Raw genomic sequence first — 23212 nt, forward strand, 5'->3', positions numbered from 1 at the left:
CCATTTTTACACATTTATGTAAATTTCTATATCCCACTTTAAATGGTTGTTTCTCTCCATTCCATTCATTGTTCACATATTTTTCTCTCTTCCTCAGTGACTCACATGGTGTCATCTGCAGAACAGACATGTAACAGTACCTAGGGAACTGCATCTTTGGGTAATAATGTCTAACCTACACGTTTTTGAAAAGGCCCTGTTTAACTTAAATTGTTAGCACATCTCAAATTCCTGGCCATAGTGATTCATTCAAGTATGCACTCATAACCTAAACAAACAGTGAGATGTGAGTAAATATTTTCTGGGGGATTTTAAGAGGGGAGAGGTAACATAAATATGTCCTGTCTGCTGCTTTTAAACTAATTCCTGATTTCAAAGAAGGAAGTTCTACAAATGGAACCAAAGAGAACTGAGTGAACAAAAGGCAGATTACTCTCATAGCAAAGTCGGGAAACTCTAAGTGAAATGCTAGCTTGGTTTGGGGGATTCTGTATGAGCAACCAGAAGTATCCTAATAAAGACTCAAACAAATTCAAAGAGTGCATGGACAAAACTTTGAATTACTTTTGATTTTTATTAATCTTGATTCAGTTTTTTTCCCCACCAACTCTTCTGAACATTTTTTCCTTGTTTTATTCATATGTATTTCCCAAGTAAGTCATGTTTTGCGTGTACCTTTTATTCAAACTCTTTCCTCAATTGAGGGCCTCTTATCATTTCTTTTATTACATGGTAAATGTCTTTTCCTCCTTCCCTATTTTCCCTCTTACATTCATTTTTGTATCATTAGTGGCACATAAAATCTTAGTCATATACCAATTATATCACATATTTGGGGGATATTACATTATATATGTGCTTGCTTTTCTTATAGTTTATGATTCCCAAACTCAGTCAAGTGTCCAGTTGGTAAACTGTGAATAAAAAAATAAATAAATGTACTCTAGTTCTTAATCCACAAAAACAGTATGTCCAGTTGTAAGAAAGAGCTTTATAATGATAAAGTTTACTTTTGACTGCTCAGTAAAGTTTGACTCATTTCCCATCTGTAAATCCACCTTGGATCTTTCTATACAAGATAAAACACTTTTTCAGCAACACTTCATCGGGTACACACTGGGAAAAAAAAGAGAAAGAGAGACTTCTCAAAGAAGTTTAATGTTAAAAAAAAAAAGTGCCAGTATTTTGTCTACATGCATGAGTATCTCAAGATTTTAATTTCTTTTCACTTCAAGGAAGCTTGTGATGTATAAACATTTTACAAATCTGGTCTCAAAAAACAATGACTTGAATAATTTGTGTTTTAATGTAAAAATGAATCATTAATTTGCGTAGTTTCTCATAGAATATGTTTATTAAACATGTCAGTGTCAAGTTTCTTAAGATTGTAACATTTAACCTTGAGATGGAGCTAATACCCTTTTTGGTCTTGGGAATATATTTTGAACTTTCTTATCAACTTTGAATAAAATGGAAGCCACTGTCCTTAAATTGTGCTTGGAGCAAAGACAAAGATGCATCAGCTCATTTTTACAACTAATAAAACATTTAATGGTGCAATGTTTATTATAACATTATTTTAATGCTATTATCATAATGTCAAATATTCTTATTTTGCCTCTGTATGGCACTAAAGTTCAATATTATCATCCTTAGACATCTGCAATTTTCACTTGATTCGAATAGGGACATTGAAATTTAACTTGGATTTTGGGAAAAATCCTGATAAAGGTCAGCATTTATCATTCTTTCCCTGTTACTCAACCATAAATTTTCAATCTATAAAACTTTCAAGTAAGACAACTTGTCCTGGGAAGTACTGGGAAGTATGGTATTGGGAAGTCTTATTTTGTGAAGTGTAGCTTTTCAAGATCACTTGTTAGAAATAAAAAATTATCTCTGCATCAAAGAGGGAATTAAAAATCATTCAAGATCTGAAGGATTATGTGCTTTGATTATTGTTCCCACATCTTTCTTTTTTTAAATATAAAGTGGCAATTTGAACTATCATTAGAAATATACATTTATATATAAAGTTTTGCATTCAAATCTCTTTATTTTGATTAACTATGACTAAAGATCACAAATCAAATAAAAACTCTATATAATATATCCTCATTTCAGAAGCATATGTATATATACACATATCTGGTTGTCAAACAATTCACTGTTTTAAATGTGATTCTGACTTAAAAAAAGGCTATTTACAATTTTATGACAGAGAAATAACCTCAGCCTTTAATGGTATTAAAATGAGCAGGGAATTTTTATATTTGACTGGGCCTCACCTTTTGCAGATGAAACTAAGCAACATCATAAAAAACTTTCTCAAGAGCAAGGTCTTATAGAGTAAGCCAACAGGGTGGGAGGGTTTGCATTTCTGGGTTTATGTTTAAAAAAATTACTGATGATGTTGCCATGCCTCTTCACCAAGAAACCAGTGGTCCCAAACTATAATCTCCAAACATTTCAATGAACAACAATCAAGTCACTCTTTATCCTTTACGCTTGTCTTAATACTCTCATCTCCCACTACTGGCACCCCAGGATCGTCAATATAGATATAATACCGAGCTACTGAGTTGTCATTTTCTTAGGAAGAGTTCTTCTAAACAAATTTTCTAAATTGGAATGAGGCCTATAACAAATCACATTACATTACATTGATGTCTCTTTACTGTGCCAATCCATAATGGCTAAAAATGTTCTATGAATTTCATATATATAATCAAAACCAAAATTATTACTATGATAAAGTGTAGGATGGTTTGCTGCCTTCCAGTTTACTGAAGCACAAAAGTTTTAAAACTAGCAAATGGAACTTCAGAATGACTTGTTTCTGTAATTTGAACTTAGTTTCAAAATCAAGTTAAGTATATTGACTAGAAAGCTATTTTATAAGACTCTCAAAAATTTGTTTTCATTCTCAAGTCCCTTGATTTTAAAACACTGCAGTAAGGATTCAAAGTAACCATGTCTTAATTTATATCTGCATAGACAATTTCAAAGCTTTACTAAAAGTAATGTTTTTCCTTGGAATCTCCCAATGCATTTTTCTAAAAAGTTTTTTCATTTGAAGGAGAAGACAGATGAGTTAAAGACCCCAAAATTAGAACAATGAAAACTCAAAGTAATTAATAATTATATTTGGAATAAAACTGAAAAACAAAATATTAAAACTGACTCATTTTTGAAGACAATTATAGTTTTATATTTAATAATTTCAAAACTTAGTGAATAATGACTCCTATAGGTTTTAAAGTGCTTTCAAAACAGCAGCAGTTAAGTAAACCTTTACCCTGAGCTCTGAACCACCATTTTTCTCACATTTATTGTGTAAAATAAATAGGTTTTTCGATGCATTCTCTGAAATGAGTTGAAAATAAAACTAATTTCTAGAATATTTCATTGCAGTGAACATGTGCTTAACGTGATATGGAGAAAATACAATACTCAGATTGGGTGGTTGAAACTCTGCTTCTTAACTGCTTGCAGGAAAGAGACAGATATGGATCTACATGACAAATGATGGGTGGTCACTATAAGCAGAGAAAGGAATTCTGTTGGAGATTCCTCTCTCTCTCATATTTTTCATAATAAACTTGACTAAATATATTCTCATGAAATCATCAGTGTAAGCGATTGTAAATTCTATTGATTGTGTTACTTGTGAAACCACGGCATGTGTTGCTGATGAGACCATGTGCATCACCACAGAAGCTCTGGCCATTTCATGCTAAAAGAGTTTGTGAACTATTTCATTGAAGCCTCTTTTTAATTTTTTCAAAGAAAATAAGGCTTTGAGCTTGGGATTTGTTTGGTCCTGGAAGTGACAGGTGTCTTAAGTATAATCAAGTTGAACCATGGTGACAAGGAAGATACTGCCAGATTTGCAATTTTTTTTAACAAGGGTATTCTTTTCCTAGAAGAGTGATACATCTTTTTCTAAAAAAACTATTAAATTCATTTGTTTGTTACTTTCCAGATATTTTGATTAAACAAATATCACTTGCAAATGTGTATTCAAAATCCTTGCCTAGATGCATAATATTTATTCTTTCCAATTGATTAGGCAAATTCCTCCATTTCATTTTCTGCTAACCTCCTGACAACACAAATAGGATACTTGGTGAAGGACAAGAACCACTACTGAAGAATAATGATCATGTGGAGTGAGGGAAACTACATTGACCGTGAAAGAATACAGCAATCAATGGCAAGGTTGGAAGTGAGGACCTAGAGCTGCGAAGTATATATATTTTAGGGAGTCATATTTGGAACAAGACATGCTGGACAGTAGAGATATAGGAGAAGTTACATGCTACATCTTCTCGTTAATAATATCCATAAATCTGCATACATTTTTAAACATTCTGTTTTGTTTTATTTTGCTTAATTTGGATGTCTCTACACGATTCCTGAATTATAGGGCTAAGTAGATCTATTTATTCCAATGCAATTGTATAACATTCATTTCTCGGCTAATATTTTTGTCTAATACTTTAGTTTTGTTAACTGTGTGTTTGCTTGCTCTTATACTGAGTTCTTTTTCATTCCCTTAAGCCACTCCCAGCCCAGTCTGTAGGAGGCATAGTTGCTAATTCCATATTGTTTCTCCATGTCCCCTGAAAATTCAGTGTACAGCTCAAACTCTTTTGTCTTCTAGGTTACACACTTATTGTCAACTGGAACTTATAAATGAGGATATATATCAACAAACAATCCACTGGTTTCATAAAACAGTAATTTAGGAATTCATAGCCTTGCCTCCATTTTTTCATAGAGTTTAGAAAACGCTATATACATAAAACTCCAGCAAAGTACAAAGGAAAATACAGTTTGTTTTGACCCATTTCCTTGGACTTATTTCTTTATGTGAAACCCATCTTTCTTTCCTGTTGCAAGATATGGTACAAGACTCTCCAAACAACTAGACATGCACCTATACTCTCAAAGGTGTCCACAAAGCAAAAAATAAGACCAAAAGTAAGACCATGAGGATAAGAATGTTTTCTAAATGATTAAAAAATAAAATGAGATCCTGGATTAATACCTTTGATAAAAATATATTCTCTTAGGACAATTTGAAACTCTTCTTTACAAAGGAATTAAGTCAATTAATACCATTAGATTCAATTTAAGACTAATCTTTTAGGAAAACAAAAGCAAACAAAAAAACAATCTTAATAGGTTCAAGAGTAAGTTTTTAAAGTTTTCCTTGATGTTAAATAGTTCCTGGTAATACACCTTACAGGCATTAGAAAATTATATTTCATATATGTTCAATTTCATGGTTAAAAAAAAAATCCCGGAAAAAGGATGCATTTTGTGTCAATTCTAGATGTCCAAAGAAATACAAAATTAAACAAAACCACACATCACAGCATTATCAAGAGTTGAAGCCATTCAGAGTCTAACATCAGTTTTTAAGTTCAGTTCTCAAAAACCCTTTCCTTCTAGGTAACTTCTTTTCATCTTTATTGTAGTTATTTATCAAGTAGCCCTCTATTAATAACAACACAGTTTAATGTTTGTGGAGTCCTGATTTATTTTTCCTTTGCTTTTATGTATGCTAACTTTGTGCATGTGAATTTTCTACCACATTGCAATAGGCAAGCTTTGGTTCACTTTTCTTATTTAACACAAAGGAAGATTTTGAGTGCAGAATCTTAGCTACTAGGTCCTGTGTTGCCATTTTATTTTTCTCTCCTTGGGCGGTTTTATTGGAAGGACATGGGGAAAGGGAAGGGAAGAGGAAGGGAAAGGGATGAGAGAGGGAAGAAGGAAAGAGTTCTCAGCTATGTTGAATCTTGATTCACGACTTTGCCTCCATTCATGGTTGGTGTTCCCGAACTTTTCCTCGAACGTCCTTGTTTTTCTCCAATTTCATGTAGTGATGGTTCTCTGTACATACACACTGGAAGGCAAAAGCATAATAATTACTTATGATAATGAACATCAATTTTGCTTTAATAAAGCTCACAAAAAATTTACTTTAGAATATTATTCACTTGATCTCTAACTTTTCTCCCCAATGTCAAAGGTTTTTAACTTGATAGTAAGTGGCTATATCTGATTCTCTTCCAGTTCTATAAGTCACAACCTTTTAAGCCTTCTTACACTGCAGTATGTGAGTTGTTTCAGTTTTCTGATAGATAAGGTTGGAGTCTTTACAGCTTCCTAACCTATATAATAGGATTTTCATCCAGAGTTAGGGGAGAAAGTGGAGGCAGAGCATTTGAAGTTAGAAGTAGCATTTTGCTTTTTGGTCCATTTTCTGCAATCTAGTTTGGGGAGGGACAATATTTACTGACATGCTCCTAACTTTAACCCCACTGTAAGAATTGTGACATTGTTGTGTCAAACTGAACTTTTAGTTCCAAACTGAACTTTTTAGTTCAGGACGTCTTAAAAGAAATGATAATGGAGAGGACAGAGAAGAGGAAAAAAGATGAATCAATTTCCCTGATTGCCCCACATTTCCTTCATCTAAATTAAGAGACACAGTCCATGATTTTTTAGTTATTCATCAATAGGGAATGTGATTATGCAACCATGAGATTTCACTTCACATCTATCTAAATGGTCCTTTCTTCCTCTGTGCTTTGTCTAGTTCTAAAACTCAGTCATCTGCAAACTAGCAATGGCTGTTGCTAGATTCTTGCTTATGAAGAACAATGTTTTCCAATTCACAGTTATTCTCCTAAGATAAGATCAATCAGCATGGTGAATACATTCAATCAACTTCATTAGACTTTTGCGAGTTAAACAAATGTGACTGTATAAGACATATTTCACTGACATATTGGGAATTATTTCATCCTTCATTTTGGAAAAATAGTTAAGCATCTTTATCTATTCAAGCATCACTACAATGGCTTAATAATTTGGATGCTATATCCAACATAACATATTTTCCTCCCTTGGACTTGAATGGTAATAGTACAAATTTGGAAATCATAAGATCCACATCTTTATTAAGCCACTTTCTTGCTTTGTCAACTTGGACATGGTTTCATAACTAGAAAAATGACATTTCTATGAGGATGAACTGCCTAGCATATAGTAAGCACCCAAAGACATTTAAGAATATTAATGAGCTGAAATATTTGCTAAGCATCTTGTGCAAATTTATTACCTATGGCATATTTTAAATGAGATTTTCAAAATATTTCAGTTCCTATACTGAATGACTCTTCCAAAATTCTTAAAGGACAAAATACTTATGATTGAAGTAGCAGTGTATACAGAGAGTTGGCTAGCTCAGATAATTGATCCTGGAATTTTCAAATGGCACCAGTAGATAATTCAAACAATTTTTTTTTTAAACAAAACCAGAAGATCCTATGGAAGATTCTGTAGGTATATTGAAGTCCCTCAAGTCTATTGCTCTTACCTGTATTTCTGTTGTGAGTAAATTATCAAGCCCTCCAAAATTAGAGTGTAGTTTTATTTGTGCAAAACACAGCCATATGTAACTACACAGGGAAACTCAGAAGTATGAAGTGGTTCAGTTTGGAAGCTATTCTCAGGATGCCATAAAGCAGTTCTCCCAACTCTCACCTAAACAGCAGATTCATTCACCCCCAGGGCCCAACACAGATTGCCAAGTCAGAATTTGAAGGGATAAAAGAAGAATCTTTCTAAAAAATTGATACAGAACATATTTTGACTCACAAGTTTCATAAATGTCATCTTGGAAATACTTGAAGAATGTTACTTTATAGTTACCATTAAGGAATATATTTAAATAATTCTTGTAGCTAAGTTTCTTAGAGTTGTAATTTCTGTTTTTAGTTTTCCTATGACATAAATTCTACTGAAGACATTCATTTGAACCTTTATTTCATTCCTCTTCTCCTTCCCCCTTGCACAGAAAATATTTCACTTGTGACAACACAAAATGTTCCTGCTATTATTACATAGTGGCAGATAATTTTTCTAGTAATTTAACCTTGCTGGCTATTCCTAGGATTGAGTCCATAGGGAGGTTCCTAAATTGACATCTGAAATTCTGCAGATTCGAAAAGAACAAAACTTACAAGTGCTATGGCAAAATGTGTAATTCTGGGTCAGTTTAATTACTAACTTCCCATTTTCATTAAATGGAATAATGAAATTCAGGGTTTTGAGAAACTAGTTTACGTGTTAGTTGAAAAATGAAGAGTAATAAGTGGATTTTCCAGTTCAATGATAAAAACTGCCTCCTCCCTGCCCAATAAATCGAGGAGGTATTTGAGTTGCTGTATTCCTCTTTAGGAAAAGAAATGGATGCTTAGATAAAGCAAACTAAAGTCATTCTAGGAATTGTATGCAAATACAAAAAAGAAAAAGGTCAGAAACAGAAGAAAAATTTTATCAAACCTACAGATTAAATTTAATTTCTTATGCTTTAACTTTCATTCTTATTTACTGGCTCTGGGATTCAGTCATATATCTAAGTTAAGAAGGGGAATGAACCTCAATAAACTTTTAGAACTAAAACATAATCAAAAAAGCATAATTAATTTAAAATGCAAAAAAGAAAAGACAAAACACTTTTCCTTTGTAATACAACTGACTTCGACAGCTGTATCAACATTCTGCGACTGTGCAATTTTGAATTGTACAAAATAAATGACAAAACAAGACACCAAAGGAAAATAATGTGTAAGTTTTCAATAAACTGCATTGTCAGTCCAAACTGTAAACCAAAATCTCTGTAATGAATATAACAATCACAATGACAATCCCTTGAAAAATCCATCATTTTGAAGTATTCAGACATTTAAGATTGACTAACTCATTTGATAATTATAATAGCCCTATAAATATTGTAGGTAAGAAATTATTGTCTTCATTTTTTCAAACATAAAAGAACCTGAATGCCTTCCCTAAAGTTAAATTGTGAGCAGGCAGAGACAGGAGGAGAATGTTGGGTTTCAAAGACCAGTAAAGCAGTTAAAGCTGTAATCCATCAAAGAAAGTACAAATGACTGACTTACACCAGTTGAACAATTTAAAAACCATATATTAATCAATATGTAAGCTGGCCTTACCTTTCCTAAATATTTTAATGCCATCAAACAATGAAAATAAAAACAAATGCAGAATAACTTTCATCAAAGAAAGGAAGAAAGAAAGAAAGAAAAAGAGTGAGCAAGTAGGTGGAGAAATTGAAATCCATGTAGATTGCTGCCTGGGATTCAAAATGGTGATACCACTGTGGACAATGATACGATAATTCCTCAAAAATTAAATAAAGAATTACCATATGACCCCTGGGGATGTGGCCAGAAGAAATGAAAGAAGGCACTAACATGTATTTGAACACCCATTGTTTTAGTCAGCTTTTTTGCTGCTCTGACTAAAAGATCTGAAAAGAACAATTTTATGAAGGAAAAGTTTATTTTGGGGCTAATGGTTTCCGAGGTCTCAGCCAAAGACAGCTGGCTTCATTCCTTGGGGTTCAAGGTAAAGGAGAACATCATGACAGAAAAGTGTGGTGGAGGGAAGCAGTTCAGGAAACAATCAGGAAGCAGACAGAGCTAAATTCAGCTCACAAAAAATATATCCCAAAGGCATGTTCCCAGGAACCCACCTCCTCCAGCCACATCCTACCTGCCTTCAGTTACCACTCATTTAAGCCCTATCAAGGAATGAATTCACTGATTGTGCTAAAGGTCCCATAACCCAATCATTTCACCTTTAAACCTTCTTGTATTACATCACACATGAGCTTTTGGGGGACATCTGATATTTAAACCCTAACACCCATATTCACAGCAGCATTATTCACAATAGCCAAAAAAGATGGAAGCACCAAAGTGTCCTTTGACAGATGAATGGATAAATATAAGGTGGTATATACAAATAACCTTAAATATTATCCAGTTTTAAAAAGGAAATAAAAAAAAATAAAAAGGAAATAAATTATGGCACAAGCTACAACAAGGAGAACCTTGAAGAAACTGTAATATGTGAAATAAGCTAGTCATGAAAGGCCAAATGATGTGAGATCCCACTTGTATGAGAAACTTGAGTTGTCAAAAGTATGAAGAGAGATAGTAAAGTGGTGGTTGCCAAGGGCTGGGAGGAGGGGAAAATGAGGACCTAAATGCTTAATGGGTTTTAGTTTTATAATATGTAAACATTTCAGGAGATGGTGGTGATGGTTTTACAACAGCATGAATATATAAATGCATTGAAACGTTCATTTACAAATGATTAAAGTGGTGACTTCTGTCATCATATTTTCTCATAATTAAAAATAAAAGAACTGTCTTGAGTGTAAGTTAAAAGTGAAGTGTAACTACTAAAGGCAGAGTTGTCCTACTTTATGAGAAGTCAAACAACTTTCTAAATTTTAGTCTTAGGACTCTATTAAAGAGAGGGAGTTGAGACAAATGTGAGGGTATAGGGTTGGAAAAGGACAGAATAATCTGATGAGAACATCCTAAAATGGCACTGCCCAATATAGTATTCATTTTGTGATACGAGGCTACTGAGAACTTAACATAAAGAGAGGAATTCTGATGGGTTGTGTCTATAAAAACAAACAGAATGGAATAAAATAGGGAGGTAAGAAGGATAAGAATAATTGGGTTAACTTGTGTCAGACCTCGTTGAATTCCACATCAGCAAATTTAACCCATGATCGTGAGGTGTATCAGCCTAACTCTTACAGTGAATGAAGAGTTAATATGTCCGTTAAATACATGAGCATACAGAGGGAAATCTATTAATTCAATCTCTTTAATTAAAAAGGCTCTACATGTACATGACATGAATGCAGCCAGTTCTGTCAAGAAATATTAGTTAAGCTAAATCTTATAGTGTGGAGTCCATAAGAAATGGCTGATGCATTTGAAACTTTCATAGATTATTCTACAGACTTGGGAACACAATATGTTTCTTAAAGAATCTGGCAGACATCCCATTATGTATATGAAGCCCACTGCTTGTCTAATATAACCACTTCAAACACTATAGTTTAGACTGCAATTGAATCATGGGGTTCACTTGGTCAAACTAATATGTCCTTTTGTTCTGGGGGGAGCTTAATTTAGCCTACAAGTAACCTAAATAAACAACCAACAGATCAAGAAACACTAATCCTACAAGTAAAATGAGACTCCATATTTTTATATTAAAAATTAATCAAAATTTTATATAATTGTCAGTGCTAGAATTTGGAGTTCTGTTATTAATTTCCAATCATATACCACTATGCAATTGGGTCAACTTTTAGCAAGCATGTCTAGGGATCTGTTTAGGCTTTTCTCTTCAACGGATATATGAATTCTGTATTTTCTATCTCAAATTATTACCGTTGTGTGCTGGATTAAGTGTCTCTCTTCCAGATAATCAAATCCTTATTACTAAACAGAAAGATCCCCAATTCCTTGATTTACAGTACCTCAAAGTGCAATGATAATTAAGGAGAGAGGGCATTTCTATCTCTTTCTGTTTTAATGAACTATATTTCTCTGGAATAGGCTTATTTTGCTGTAGGAAGCTCTAGAATTTTATTAAATATCTTTTAATAATATTTGGTCTGTGCCCCTTGCATTATGCATTCTGGCCCACTTTAGCTATGAGAGAAAATTCTGATATTCTAATTATTTTGATGAGGAGTAATTTTAAGACTGGAAATAAAGTGAAAACAAAACAAACAATAACTCCACATCTTTCTTGTCTTTCCAGTTCTCCAGTCCTGTTTCACAGAAACTCAGATTCAGTCATATGAAAATTTGAAATAAATACTCTGAATTTGGCAACCTGGGATGTTAATAATTAACCATATCTCATTCAGGACATTGTGGTCTACACCCAAGTTAAAGATTTTATTTTCAGCAGGTATGGTTTGATAGGCAGTACTTGGTATAGAACTGATTTCTGTTTCTTTCTACTATTTTATTTCTCATTAAAATGTCAATACCTGAATTTTAAAGATGGTCAGTGTTTTTCAGATACTGCATTTGGAAGATGCACTATCTGAATGGTTAAAAACGTTACTTCCCTTTCACCTGGCTCTTCTGGTGTCCTCCATGAAGTTGCCTCCTTTTCTCTCGTTCATTTGTCAGGGTCATAAAGTAGGGAAAGAAATATTTGCTCTTTTCCATTCCACAGGATGTATTTATGATAAAATATCAGTGTTCCCCTACCACATATTTGAACATAATATTTTTGAGATCAGTAGTAAAGGGAGATATTTTGAAATGGAAAGCATTTCTGATGGGAACTTACTACCATTTCTTCAAATCAAAGCATGCTCTCTTATTAAGTTCTCTATTCTAATTTATGTTTCAGTTTCTCCCTCCTCCTCCTCCTCTCCTTCTTGATTTTTCTTTCTATCCATACATTTTGCTTTTCTAGATTGATGGACTGAAGCAGAATGATCAGTCTTACTTTCTAATAAAATGAGGGTATTTGTCCTCATTCAGCACAGGTTTCTAATAACACAGCTCATACCATTAAGCATTACTTTAAGGCAAATGGTTTGCTAGGGACCCCAATTTAGTCCTTTAACATGAGCAGAACAGACTTGTAAGGCAGACACTAGCTACGTGGTGACTTGGGATAGTGCAGGTAGTCATTTTTTCCTCTGAACATGCACTGATCATTTTCCTACAGAAAGCTCTGCAGGACTGGTATTAAAAATAAAATGTTATATTTGGTCATAACAAGGCCATAAGCTACCAAATTTGTGACAATATACCATATTTATTCTATTTATATTTTTGTTTTATTTCTAAGTAAAAGAGAATGCCCTTAAAAAGGAGAAATAAATATATACCACTGGGCTTTGAAGTCTTTTTTAAAAAATCCTTCTTTTCTTTGTGGGATTTGGTATAGGTTTTTTTCACAGGATGCTCTTCATTTAATACTTTTCTATTATATTCTTTTCTTTGATGCCCATTTTGCAAATGTAGATACCAGATTATGCAGGCTTTCCTTGCCATTATGCTAGGTGAGATTCCCTGTTAGCAACTTTCATGATGCAGTTATCACTGTTATGTTAGTTATCATGATTTTCTTCTGGAAAACTTAAAAGTAATGACTTTCTTAAAAGTATGAAAAAAAAATCTCAGGAGTTACTGTTATTTATAAAGCAGAGAGCCCTAATAAATCAGATCCCATGAACCATTCTTTGGGTTGTAGTCTTAATATCAGCTAATATTAATTGAGCACTTACTGTAAGCCTGTGCTTTACATGCACTAACAGTTTTTGAAATAACACTAAAAGGTAGTTGCTTTTATTGACCTCTCTCACAATTGAGAAGACTGAGAAACTTATGTATTCAAATTAGCACATACACGCAGGGCAGAATCAGCACTTGAATCCACATGTAATTAACTCAGTTTCCCTGCTGTAAGCTCATAGTTAAACTACTGGATGTCTACATAGAAAAATGAAGAGCTACTTTGACTGGTGTTGAGTTGAAAACTTGATCCTGAACCGCACAGGGAAGCTCACCTCTTCCTGGTAGTCTACTACATTCCCTTACCCTTAGCCAATTCCCTCTCACCTTCTTCCAGGTTAGCTTGTTCTACACTTTCTCTTTACCTCAATCCCTCTTCAGATTCAGGTACAAATCAACCCCCAATGCAAGAAGAGTTGAGTGTTGTGAACACCTGGTCTAAACAATCTATGAGCATCTAATATATCAGACTTATATAAACACCTGCCTATGTGGCATATTTTCTTGGATTTCTTATAAGTTCTTTTGCCACACTATTACAGACAAAAAAATCCACTTTTCTACTCTTCCCCATTTTAATAAATAGCACCTGGTTGCTCTTGCCCAAAACCTAAGAGTCATCATTGTCTTTACCTAACAACCTACATCCTATCCATTAGTATGCTCCATCAGGTCTGACCTCAAAAAAAAAAAAAAAAAAAAAAAAGTCATTCTTTCTACCTGCAGTTATAAAGCACTAGAAAAGAAGCTACCATCATCTTGCGTAAGATCCTGGCCAATTTCCTTGCAATCTTGCTCAAAATCTGTAATGACTTCCAAAAACATTAGCTGTAATATCCAGAGTCCTCAAGGAGGCTACCAGGTCTCATTTTACCTGGTCCCTGCTTCCACATCTTCTACCCTTCCCCTATTTAATCAATTCATTCCAGGCATATCACCCTTCTTGTTCATAACTGACAAGCTTGGATTACATCAGGGTGTTTGGAAACACTTAATTTTGCCTGGGAGCTTCTTCCACATCTTTTCATGATTTACTAATAAATTTCATTTAGATTCCATTCAAATGTAATAAATCTGTCATATTCCCTGAAAGATTTACTTTGATCTCCCTATGTAAAATGGCCACACTTTTTTGCTTAAAACGAATATCTAATGGTATGTTGATAGATTTGCTCATCTATTATTCATTTATCAATTTATGTTTTTCTAGACACAAATACCATGAACTAAGCCCCCAAACAAACAAAAAACCTTTCTCTTGAGTGCTACTGCATCCCCTTTAGTTAGAACTGTGAAGGACACTCAGTGAGTGTTCCCTAATTATTTTCCAAAGGAATATCCTTATCTACTGTCTTTGGTGCCTCATCACAGAAGCTGACAGCTGGAGTAAAGCTTTACTATCTTTCACTTTTAATGTCAGTGAATCTTGACTTTCTCTAAAGTCCTAAACTTGTGCTGACTGCCCTAAAATGTACCAGTATATAGGTAGAACAGATCATTTTGAAAGAACAGAGCAATAAACATTATGTGGTTAGCCACATTTATCTAGCTCTGCTAGTTTACTGATACCTGGATAAATAAGTTATATGACTTGTCTTCATAGAAAAAGAAAAATCAATGGCAAATAAAATAAACTAGCAAAATTAACACATCCCCTTCTTTCCCCCATATGCACATATGGTAAATTAAAGCCTAGAAAACGAAGGAGTGTCTGAGAATCATTGCATCTAATGATTCTGTAACTCAAGTGTTTCTCAAAGTGTGGCCACCTACCTGCCAGCAGCAAGAGCAGTATCTACAAATTTAAGAAATGCAAATTGTTGGACAAACCCATACCTGTAGAATTAAAAGCTCAGAGAATGAGGTCCGGAAATTTATACTTAAATGAGCCCTGTACACGTACAGGGCTGGTGCACATTCAACTTGTAGAGCTGCTCTTTTAATACTTATATGAGTAATCACCTCTATTGCTCTCTAAAAAACTACAGTTTGTCCATATGTCCTTCCTCTGCAGATCCTAATTCATAATAAGAACACACACAACTGATAAAGAAATACAATGAAAAAAAAAAGAAGATAAAAGAAACACAATGAAAAACTCTATAGAATGAACCCCCCCACACACACACACACACACACACTCTCACACATACCTCTCACATTCCGGTTAGGAAAAGCAGGTCTAAAGTTAAAATGTAACAGTTCTGGCCATAGCTTTGCCTCTTCTTAGCCATATGGACCTGAGTGAGTTATTTAACCTCTCTTTAAGTATTAGATTCCTTATGTTTAAAATAGGGATGATAAATATTAATCTGCATATTCTGATGGTTTTTAGTGATGATCAAGTGACACTCTGGTTAGGGAAGCAGGTTGGAAATAACAATGTGCCATGTGAATGAAACTTAAAGTAGTAGAGCTGTTACTAATTATTGCTTCTGTATTGCTGTTGAATTCTTGGCAGATTATTTGAAAACAGTCCCAGGGAGAACGAGGTACAAATCTTTGTAAGTCCACGTTTCTCTGTAGTGGGAAGTTGGATAACCTGTGTGCTGGGCATTGCAATTGCTGCTGTCAGGTTCTCTTTTTCTAATGGAGTCAATATAACTTCTGTTTTGGATGAAACTCAGAAGTTATGCACTCTCAAGAACCCCCATCCCCTGTCAGTTTCCATGAAAAAATGGAATATGATTAATCTTTTTATTACTACCAATTTAATCAAATTTTCCTTGGCCCTCTGTAATTTCCCAGAAATGGAAAGGTTAGATTGCTCTGTTAGTTAATGCACCATTAAAGATATTTAATTGTCTTAATAGCAGATCATAGAAGGGCGTGGGCAATTAACATGAAGCAATTTCACACCTTAATTAACGTCACAAAGAATCACTTTGGAAATGTAGGAGAATTTCAGTGCTGCTTTGGAAGCAATACACCATAGGAACATACCCAATATTCCATAAATATTTATTTCAAAAAGTTAAGAGACACTGTAAACAAGAAAGATCTCTATCTTCATTTAGAAAGAGCAGAAACAATATTTGTGTGTAAAAGAGGGAGATAAATATAGATGAACAATATGTGGGAAAGAGGAAGGAGAGTTTTATTAAAGATTAAATTCAGCAATCAGTAAAAATTTGTTTTGAATGAGTTGCAGTGGTTTGCAGGAAGAAGGTGTCACAGGCCAACAGAGATTCAGAACTCAAAAGAGGAAGAAAGTTGCAGATAATATTTTCTCTGTCATTAAAGCAATTAGCGTTGTTCAAGGTCCTGTTTTGTTCTTTCTGTTTTTATCTTTTAGAATAGTTGGTTCCAAAAGAGAATTTGGAGACAAAATGTTAAGTTCTCGTCCCAGATAATTAAAATGAAAATATCAAAATAAATTTGCCATTACTGTCTTCCCAATTGGGGCTTTACAACATCAGGACTCCTGATTTGTTCTGCTCTTTGGTACCTTATGCATAGTTGTTGAAGGGATTATTGTTTTCCCTCCTGACCCAATTTTCATTGCCTTTAATTCCTCATTCAGTTACACCTCACAGCATTTCTAAAATACATAAGACAGTAAGACAAAGACCATTTTTTCCCAGGGAAAAATGAAAAAAGGCAACTTGCATTTGATCTGACAAAATTTTCCTGAGAAATTGAACTCTCTCTCAATGTCTAATTTTTGTCTTATATCTGTGAAATGAATGGAATTTATAACTGACTTCATCTTCAGAGGTGAATGAAGATGGAGAGATAAATTATTACCTCAAAATGACTTAGTAAATCATTGCCAAAAGTTTGATTGGAAAAATCAGAATTTCTTTATTCTTGTTATTTGATGTCTATGAGGTTACTCTTTCTCAGTGATCAATTTAGGAAAATAATCGGCATTACCTCTACTGAACTTCAGGCAGTGATTTAATCTCGAACGTAAAACACATCCATCTTAATAATCATTAGATATTTGAAACCATAACATGTTTAATATATTTAATTCCATGGTATCATAGAGAGATCTTATGAAGTTTAGTCCAATACACTGATCACAATTATTTGAATAAATTTAAATTGTCTTTGACCAGATTTGATCAAAATAAGCCTAGAAACACCAAATTCAGTTCAGAACACAGTCTCAAATTTGGTTGCCATGAGAACCTCTCAGGCAATTTTTTAAACCTGTAGACTTCTAGGTCATATCCAAACTTGATAAAGTAGATCTCAAAAGTTTAATCCTTCTGTAGAGATGACTCTCAATTGAAAGATACTGATCTTACTTTGGAAATATCTTTTTTTCTCCAGGACTCAGTCCTGCAAGCTTAAATCCTTGAAAAGTGTGCACATTCTCTTCGGGGAGAAGGAACTTGATTTTGAACACTCAACCACCTTCAGGAGCTGAGTAATGAGCTTCTGGAAGGAAGAGGGAGGAGAAAAGGAGGAGACTGTACCATGTTTTTATTAAAAGAGTATTTGGCTGCTGTATCTGATGATAGAGAGGAGGTCATCAGCAAGACAATTTAAATCTGGGGGAGTTATTTCTCTCTGTTGTGAACAATGCTCTGAAAGGGCAGAACTGAGAATCATGAAGTCTGAGCTGTTGTCTTGAATTCCTAGGGAGGGAATCTGCCTAAGTAGAGGTTGATGTGCAGTGTACATAGTCATGGGCTTAAATATCAAGCCTATCCATTGTTTGAACAGATTCCCCTGCAACCTCTCATTAACACCTCCTGTGTTCTAAACACCAGATGAGGACTGAAAGAATGAAATGGACTGGTGAATAATTATCATGTTATCTCTGGAACTTAAAGAGCCTCAAACTGGCCAATTTTAATTTTGTGATTTTGACATTCAAAATGAAACACCAGTAAAACTGGGATAAAATCAGAGATGTTTTGGGGAAAAGACACTAGTGAAACAACAAAAACAAAATAACAACTTTGACTTTTCCTCTACTAAGGGATGGTTTCCCTTGAGAAAGGAGCAGTTCATTCACTGTGGAGTATTGGACTCTACGAGGGAGTTGACATTATTAGCAGTGGGTTTAGGGGTTTACACCGATTCCTTTAAAAATTGAAAATAAAATAATCAACAACCTTTGTGTTTAGATAGTAAAAGGAATAAACTTTCATGGAGCTATTATTTTATATTTCATTTATAAAAGCATCTTAAAGTTATGTTTTGTAATTGGCTTGTGGAAAGAAAATTATCTAAAACCTTCTTTAAAGACATGAGTTATAGGTAGAATGCCTTCCATCCTAAGCCCTTATCCTAAAATAAATAAATAAATAAATAAAGCATAAATCACTCTTTCTGGGAATATCTCAGCAACTTGTACTTTTTTGTTCAATAATTTAATAAAGGAAATGTGTTTTGACTATTTTTATGTTTAACACTGAAGACTACCATACAATGTCACTGAATTTTAGAAATAATTCGGTCTAAATTCCTATTACAGAGTACAAAAGGAAGACTGATAGAAATCGTCAGGAATAAAAGCAAAGTCTTCTTAGTTCTTTCTTGCCCAGATGGAGCATGGTTTTCAGTGAACTGCCCTATCTGATCATCCACCAATATGCATTTTCCTCACCACTTTGAGTATACCTGTCTCAATTCTGAGTGGTTTAGAGTAGCTTACTATTCCATTCATATCACGATATAGCATTTCTGCTTTGCTTTCTGAGTTTCCTGAGTATGTGCATATTCGTAGGCTTATTTCAGATGCAAGGAGAGTTTAATGTGGGCGTTAGGTGCATATGCACAGGCATTGGGCTTTCAGGATTGCAATCTCAATTTTGTATTTTTCTAGCCCTGTGATCTTGGACAAGTTACTTAATTACTTTAAATATTAGTCTCCTCACCTGTAAAATAAGGATAATAACATAGGGCTGTTGTCACGTTTTACAGAGATAGTGTATGCATTCAGGCTAGAAAAATGTTAGACTGATAAATTGTATATGGAAAAGGGTTAAGATTACAAGGAGTAGTAATAATAGCAGTGGTGAGAATAGCTTTAGTATCTCTGCAGGGAGGAAGAAGTTACCACGCACAGCAGAATATTGCCTAACAGAAACTCAAACATATTTCATAGTATTGGAAATTCAATGATATCAAATATAACTGCATAGAGAATCATTGAGTCATTGTTCATATTTTTTGTATTATGATGATGACATCAAAGTACATACAAGGTATAAAAGAACTAACCAAAGTTTTGTGTATCAAGTACATTATAAGAGCTTGAGGCCTCCATTAATCTCTGGGGACCCTTATTTGTAAGGGAAAGGTATATTCCAGACCAAAAAGAAGAGAAGCAATTAGTAGGTACTTATTCTAGAGATTTCCTAGGTCCCATGACACTGAATTTAGGTTATAGTCACAACGTTTCTCAGACTGCAGCTCTTCTCCCCAGTCCTCATGGAGATATAGCACTTCATTCTCAGGTCAGAATGCTTTGGCTTAAATTCTGGCTCTGTCTAGCTGTATGATTTAGGAAAAATTGCTTAATGTCTCTGAACTTTATTTTCAAAATCTGTAAGTGAACACTATTCAAACCTACTTTGTAGAAATGGAATGAAAATTGAGACAATATTTGAAGCATGTTTAGAGAAGTACTTCCAAAAAGTAAGCATTTGTGTAACTGGTAACTAATATTGCTCAAAAAAAGCAAATCTTGTTCTCCAAGATAAAAGGCAGAGATATTTATAGAGAATTAAAAGATCTTTGGTCTAAAACCAATTAAGCTTTTTATTTTTAAAAGCAATTCTTCTCATCACATTCTTTATAATTCACACCTAAAGTTTTTAATGCCACAAATGAAAAAACAAAACAAAAAAAAAACCAAAAAAACAAAGGACCTTGGAAGTAAATCCAGGTATTTGATTTAGAATCTGATTTAGAATGAACTTAATTTTTTTCCAGAACAAAAAGAAAATCATTATAAAATATTGGTAAATAATAAAAAATTAAAATAAAACAGCGAACTAAGAGATGTCAATAAGCACATCAGGAAATCAGAGATATTCAAAAGAAGATGCAGAAGTGGTTATTTATCCCAATCCACCACTGTTCGGAAACAACTGAATATGTATGTAGTATGTAGCCATCCAGAATTCAGGTTACATGCCTAGCTTCCCTGTACTTAGGTTGTGGACAGTGGTGTGTATCATATGGCAGATACTGGAAACCACTTTTTTAAAAGGAAACAGGCACAGGCTTTTGATTCTATCTTCTTTCATTCCTCCTCTGCCCTCTGATTATGATAAAGATGCTGACTGGGGACAAGGGCACACTCAGGACCAGTGTGCCTGGTTGTGGCAAAAGTGTAGTGCACAGTTCTATACAACACACTAGGGAAAGAGGCACTAAAAGCTAGATGCTGCCAAGCTTCCTAAAATTGGGAAGCCTCATACCATCCCTGGACAGCTGGTCTCTAGATTTGGCATGTAAGAGAAATTGTATGATTAAGCTGCTGCTGATGTGAGCTTTGTGTTGTGCAAAGCACCTAATTCTCATGGCTAGGAACATTGAGTTGTCTCTTTCCACGTTTGTACTGAAATGCAGTGATAAACAGAATTAAAGCAGTTCTGTAACTAGAAACGTAATCCTCCTAAACAATTTTTTTTTTTTGCATACACATGGTCACCCAGGACCAAAGTGCAGATGGTGGTTATAATCACAAGGGTTGGTTATAGGTTCTTCCTTTTGCTGGGGTTGGTATAAAATGCATTGTCCACATAAGGAATAAATAAAACATGGATATTTTTGTCAAACTTCCCTGAATTTTCCAAAAATTGTTAATGATCCTGTACTACTTTTGAAAGAACAAAAATATCAGCTTAAATGCCCAAATAAAAATGATTCAAGAGTTGAAAGCATAATTTGTCAAAAACAATTCTAAAGAACAGTACATGTTCCCATGGGAACATAATCAACTTCTTAAGTATCCTCTACCTAACCTTCCAAAGCAGGCCCTTCCCTACCTCTTCTCACTCTGCTCCTAGAGGGTTTCTCCAGGGCTATTCCCTTCCTCTCTTCTGGAATTCTGTGAACCTGACCTAGTGCTATTGAATATCATCTTCTCATTAATATCTTCCTTTTAGTGGAAACCACAGTTCTTCTCTTAATCTCAATATCAATTCCTATAGCATGAAATAAATATTTGACTATACCACAGTAACCATATTTCATATCTCCGTGGATATTATAACATTCTCTAGAGCATGTAGCTCTACTTTGTCTTTATACTTATCTACTCAGTCACTGTTCAGTCACATGTTCACTCATTCAGTTGTCAACTGATGACCGAATATCTCTCTGTGACATGCCAGATATTGTACGAGACACAGGGGGTATAAAAAAAAATCAAACAAGGTTTCTTCATTCCAAGAATGAGTTAACCATGAACAAGAGGCAACAGAGAGGCAATAAGTAAATTTGATACAACAGGATCACTTCTATGGGAGAGAAATATCTATAATGATAGAAAGACAGAAGGCTTAATTCTTCTTGAGGAAAGCTAGGGAGACGGCCACAGAGGTTGAGATTCTTGAATTAATTTTTACGAGGGTTGATTGGCATTTTTCTGGCAGATGAGATGAGTGGATGGATACTGGGCAGGGCATGGGCAGTATTAAGCCCATTAATAGTGATGATCTATTGCAAGAATAAAGAAAGTTTAGTTTTGTGGGCCTAAAGACACAAGATGCAAGGAGAGATTTGAGACGACCTAGGAGCTTTGAATGTCACATTCCACCCACTACTTTGAACACAATATTGACTTAACAGCTATTTGTTGCCTGTTGCAGTCATGTGTACTACATATTCTGCAGCAAGCCTTGTGGATTCTGGTCTACTCACTGAGCCTTATGAGATATTTTAGGGAACAGCAAATCAAACTAAGAGTTGCAACACAACTAATTAAGGAACTTTTAAGGGAACATCGTAGTTGGTGAAAATGGGTTTAACTACATTGCTCAATTTGAAAAGGGGACATTATATCAAATGATCAAGGGAAGAGAGGTGTTGGGCCCAACTGGGAAGGATACAATTTAATGTTGATCATAGAAAATATTGTGCTGTTTTCTTTCCTTAAAAATACAAAGAAGATTACACTATGTTGTTAGATTTGTTTACAGAAATGTAGAAATTAATATATAAATGTATTTCTAAAAACCTTTTGCAGCCTTTAAAGCACTGTAATAATGTTGATTTTTCAAAGATATATTCTGAAAAATTAAAATATTGAGTTCAATAAGGAAGATAATTATATTCTAAATGGTAACTAAGACTGTTTTTCTACTTTCAGGAATTTCCTAACTTCCATATTCAAGCACATATTTTTTCTAAGTACCAAAGGAGTGTGGTAGGTTTCTTTTTTCTTCTTCCTGTTTTTTTTTTTTTGGGGGGGGGGTACTAAGGATTAAACAAAAAGTGTCCACTAAGCAATGTCCTCAGATTTTTTTTTTTTTTTAATTTTTTTTGAGACAGGGTCTCAAATAGTTGCTTAGAGTCTCACTAAATTGCTGAGGCTGGCCTTGGACTTTCGATGCTCCTGCCTCAGCCTCCTGGGTCACTGGGAACATAGGTGTGCACCACCATGCTCAGACTGATAGGATTCTTTTATTCTTTTTCTTTTTTTCCCCCTCCCTTATTGATGGGAGAAGGTATTGATGTGTACTCTGAAACTTTTTACTCATCTGTTACATTACAGGCAGACCCTACAGAATAAGTGAACAGGAAAGGAATTGTTAACACACATATCAGGGTCCAAAAAAGAAAATAAGCTAGTTTCGTACCTTCAATAGGTTTTGGTACAAAATGTGATGAGGGCTTGGTTTTCTTCACTCTGTTTCCCTTCATAATTTGACCTTCTTTATTGAGTCCCAGAAACCATGCTCGGCCCGATTCTTGCTGGCGGTACAGTGTGGAAGAATAAATCACATAGTAGTTTTCAAACACAGATTCCTTAAATTTGCATTCTGGGGTGAAAACATCCTGCAGGAAAAAAAGGAAATGTAAAAAAAGAGAAAGGTTGAAAAATGAATCAGCAA

General features: G+C 34.3%; 1 protein-coding gene across 3 annotated transcripts in view; it reads right to left on the minus strand.

Moving 5' to 3' along the window:
* Window positions 1-544: 544 nt before the first annotated feature.
* Window positions 545-23212, minus strand: part of Fgf12 (fibroblast growth factor 12) — a 540917-nt gene continuing 518249 nt past the window's right edge. For all 3 annotated transcript variants that reach the window (XM_047564227.1, XM_047564228.1, XM_047564226.1), the window contains 2 exons: window positions 22958-23156; window positions 545-5917 (listed from right to left, as the gene is read on the minus strand). In XM_047564227.1, coding sequence (XP_047420183.1) covers window positions 5799-5917; window positions 22958-23156 — 318 coding nt within the window. In that variant the 3' untranslated portion in view covers window positions 545-5798. The remainder of the gene's footprint in view (window positions 5918-22957; window positions 23157-23212) is intronic.

The sequence above is a fragment of the Sciurus carolinensis genome, chromosome 9 (assembly GCF_902686445.1).
Source record: "Sciurus carolinensis chromosome 9, mSciCar1.2, whole genome shotgun sequence".
Classification (NCBI taxonomy): domain Eukaryota; kingdom Metazoa; phylum Chordata; class Mammalia; order Rodentia; family Sciuridae; genus Sciurus; species Sciurus carolinensis.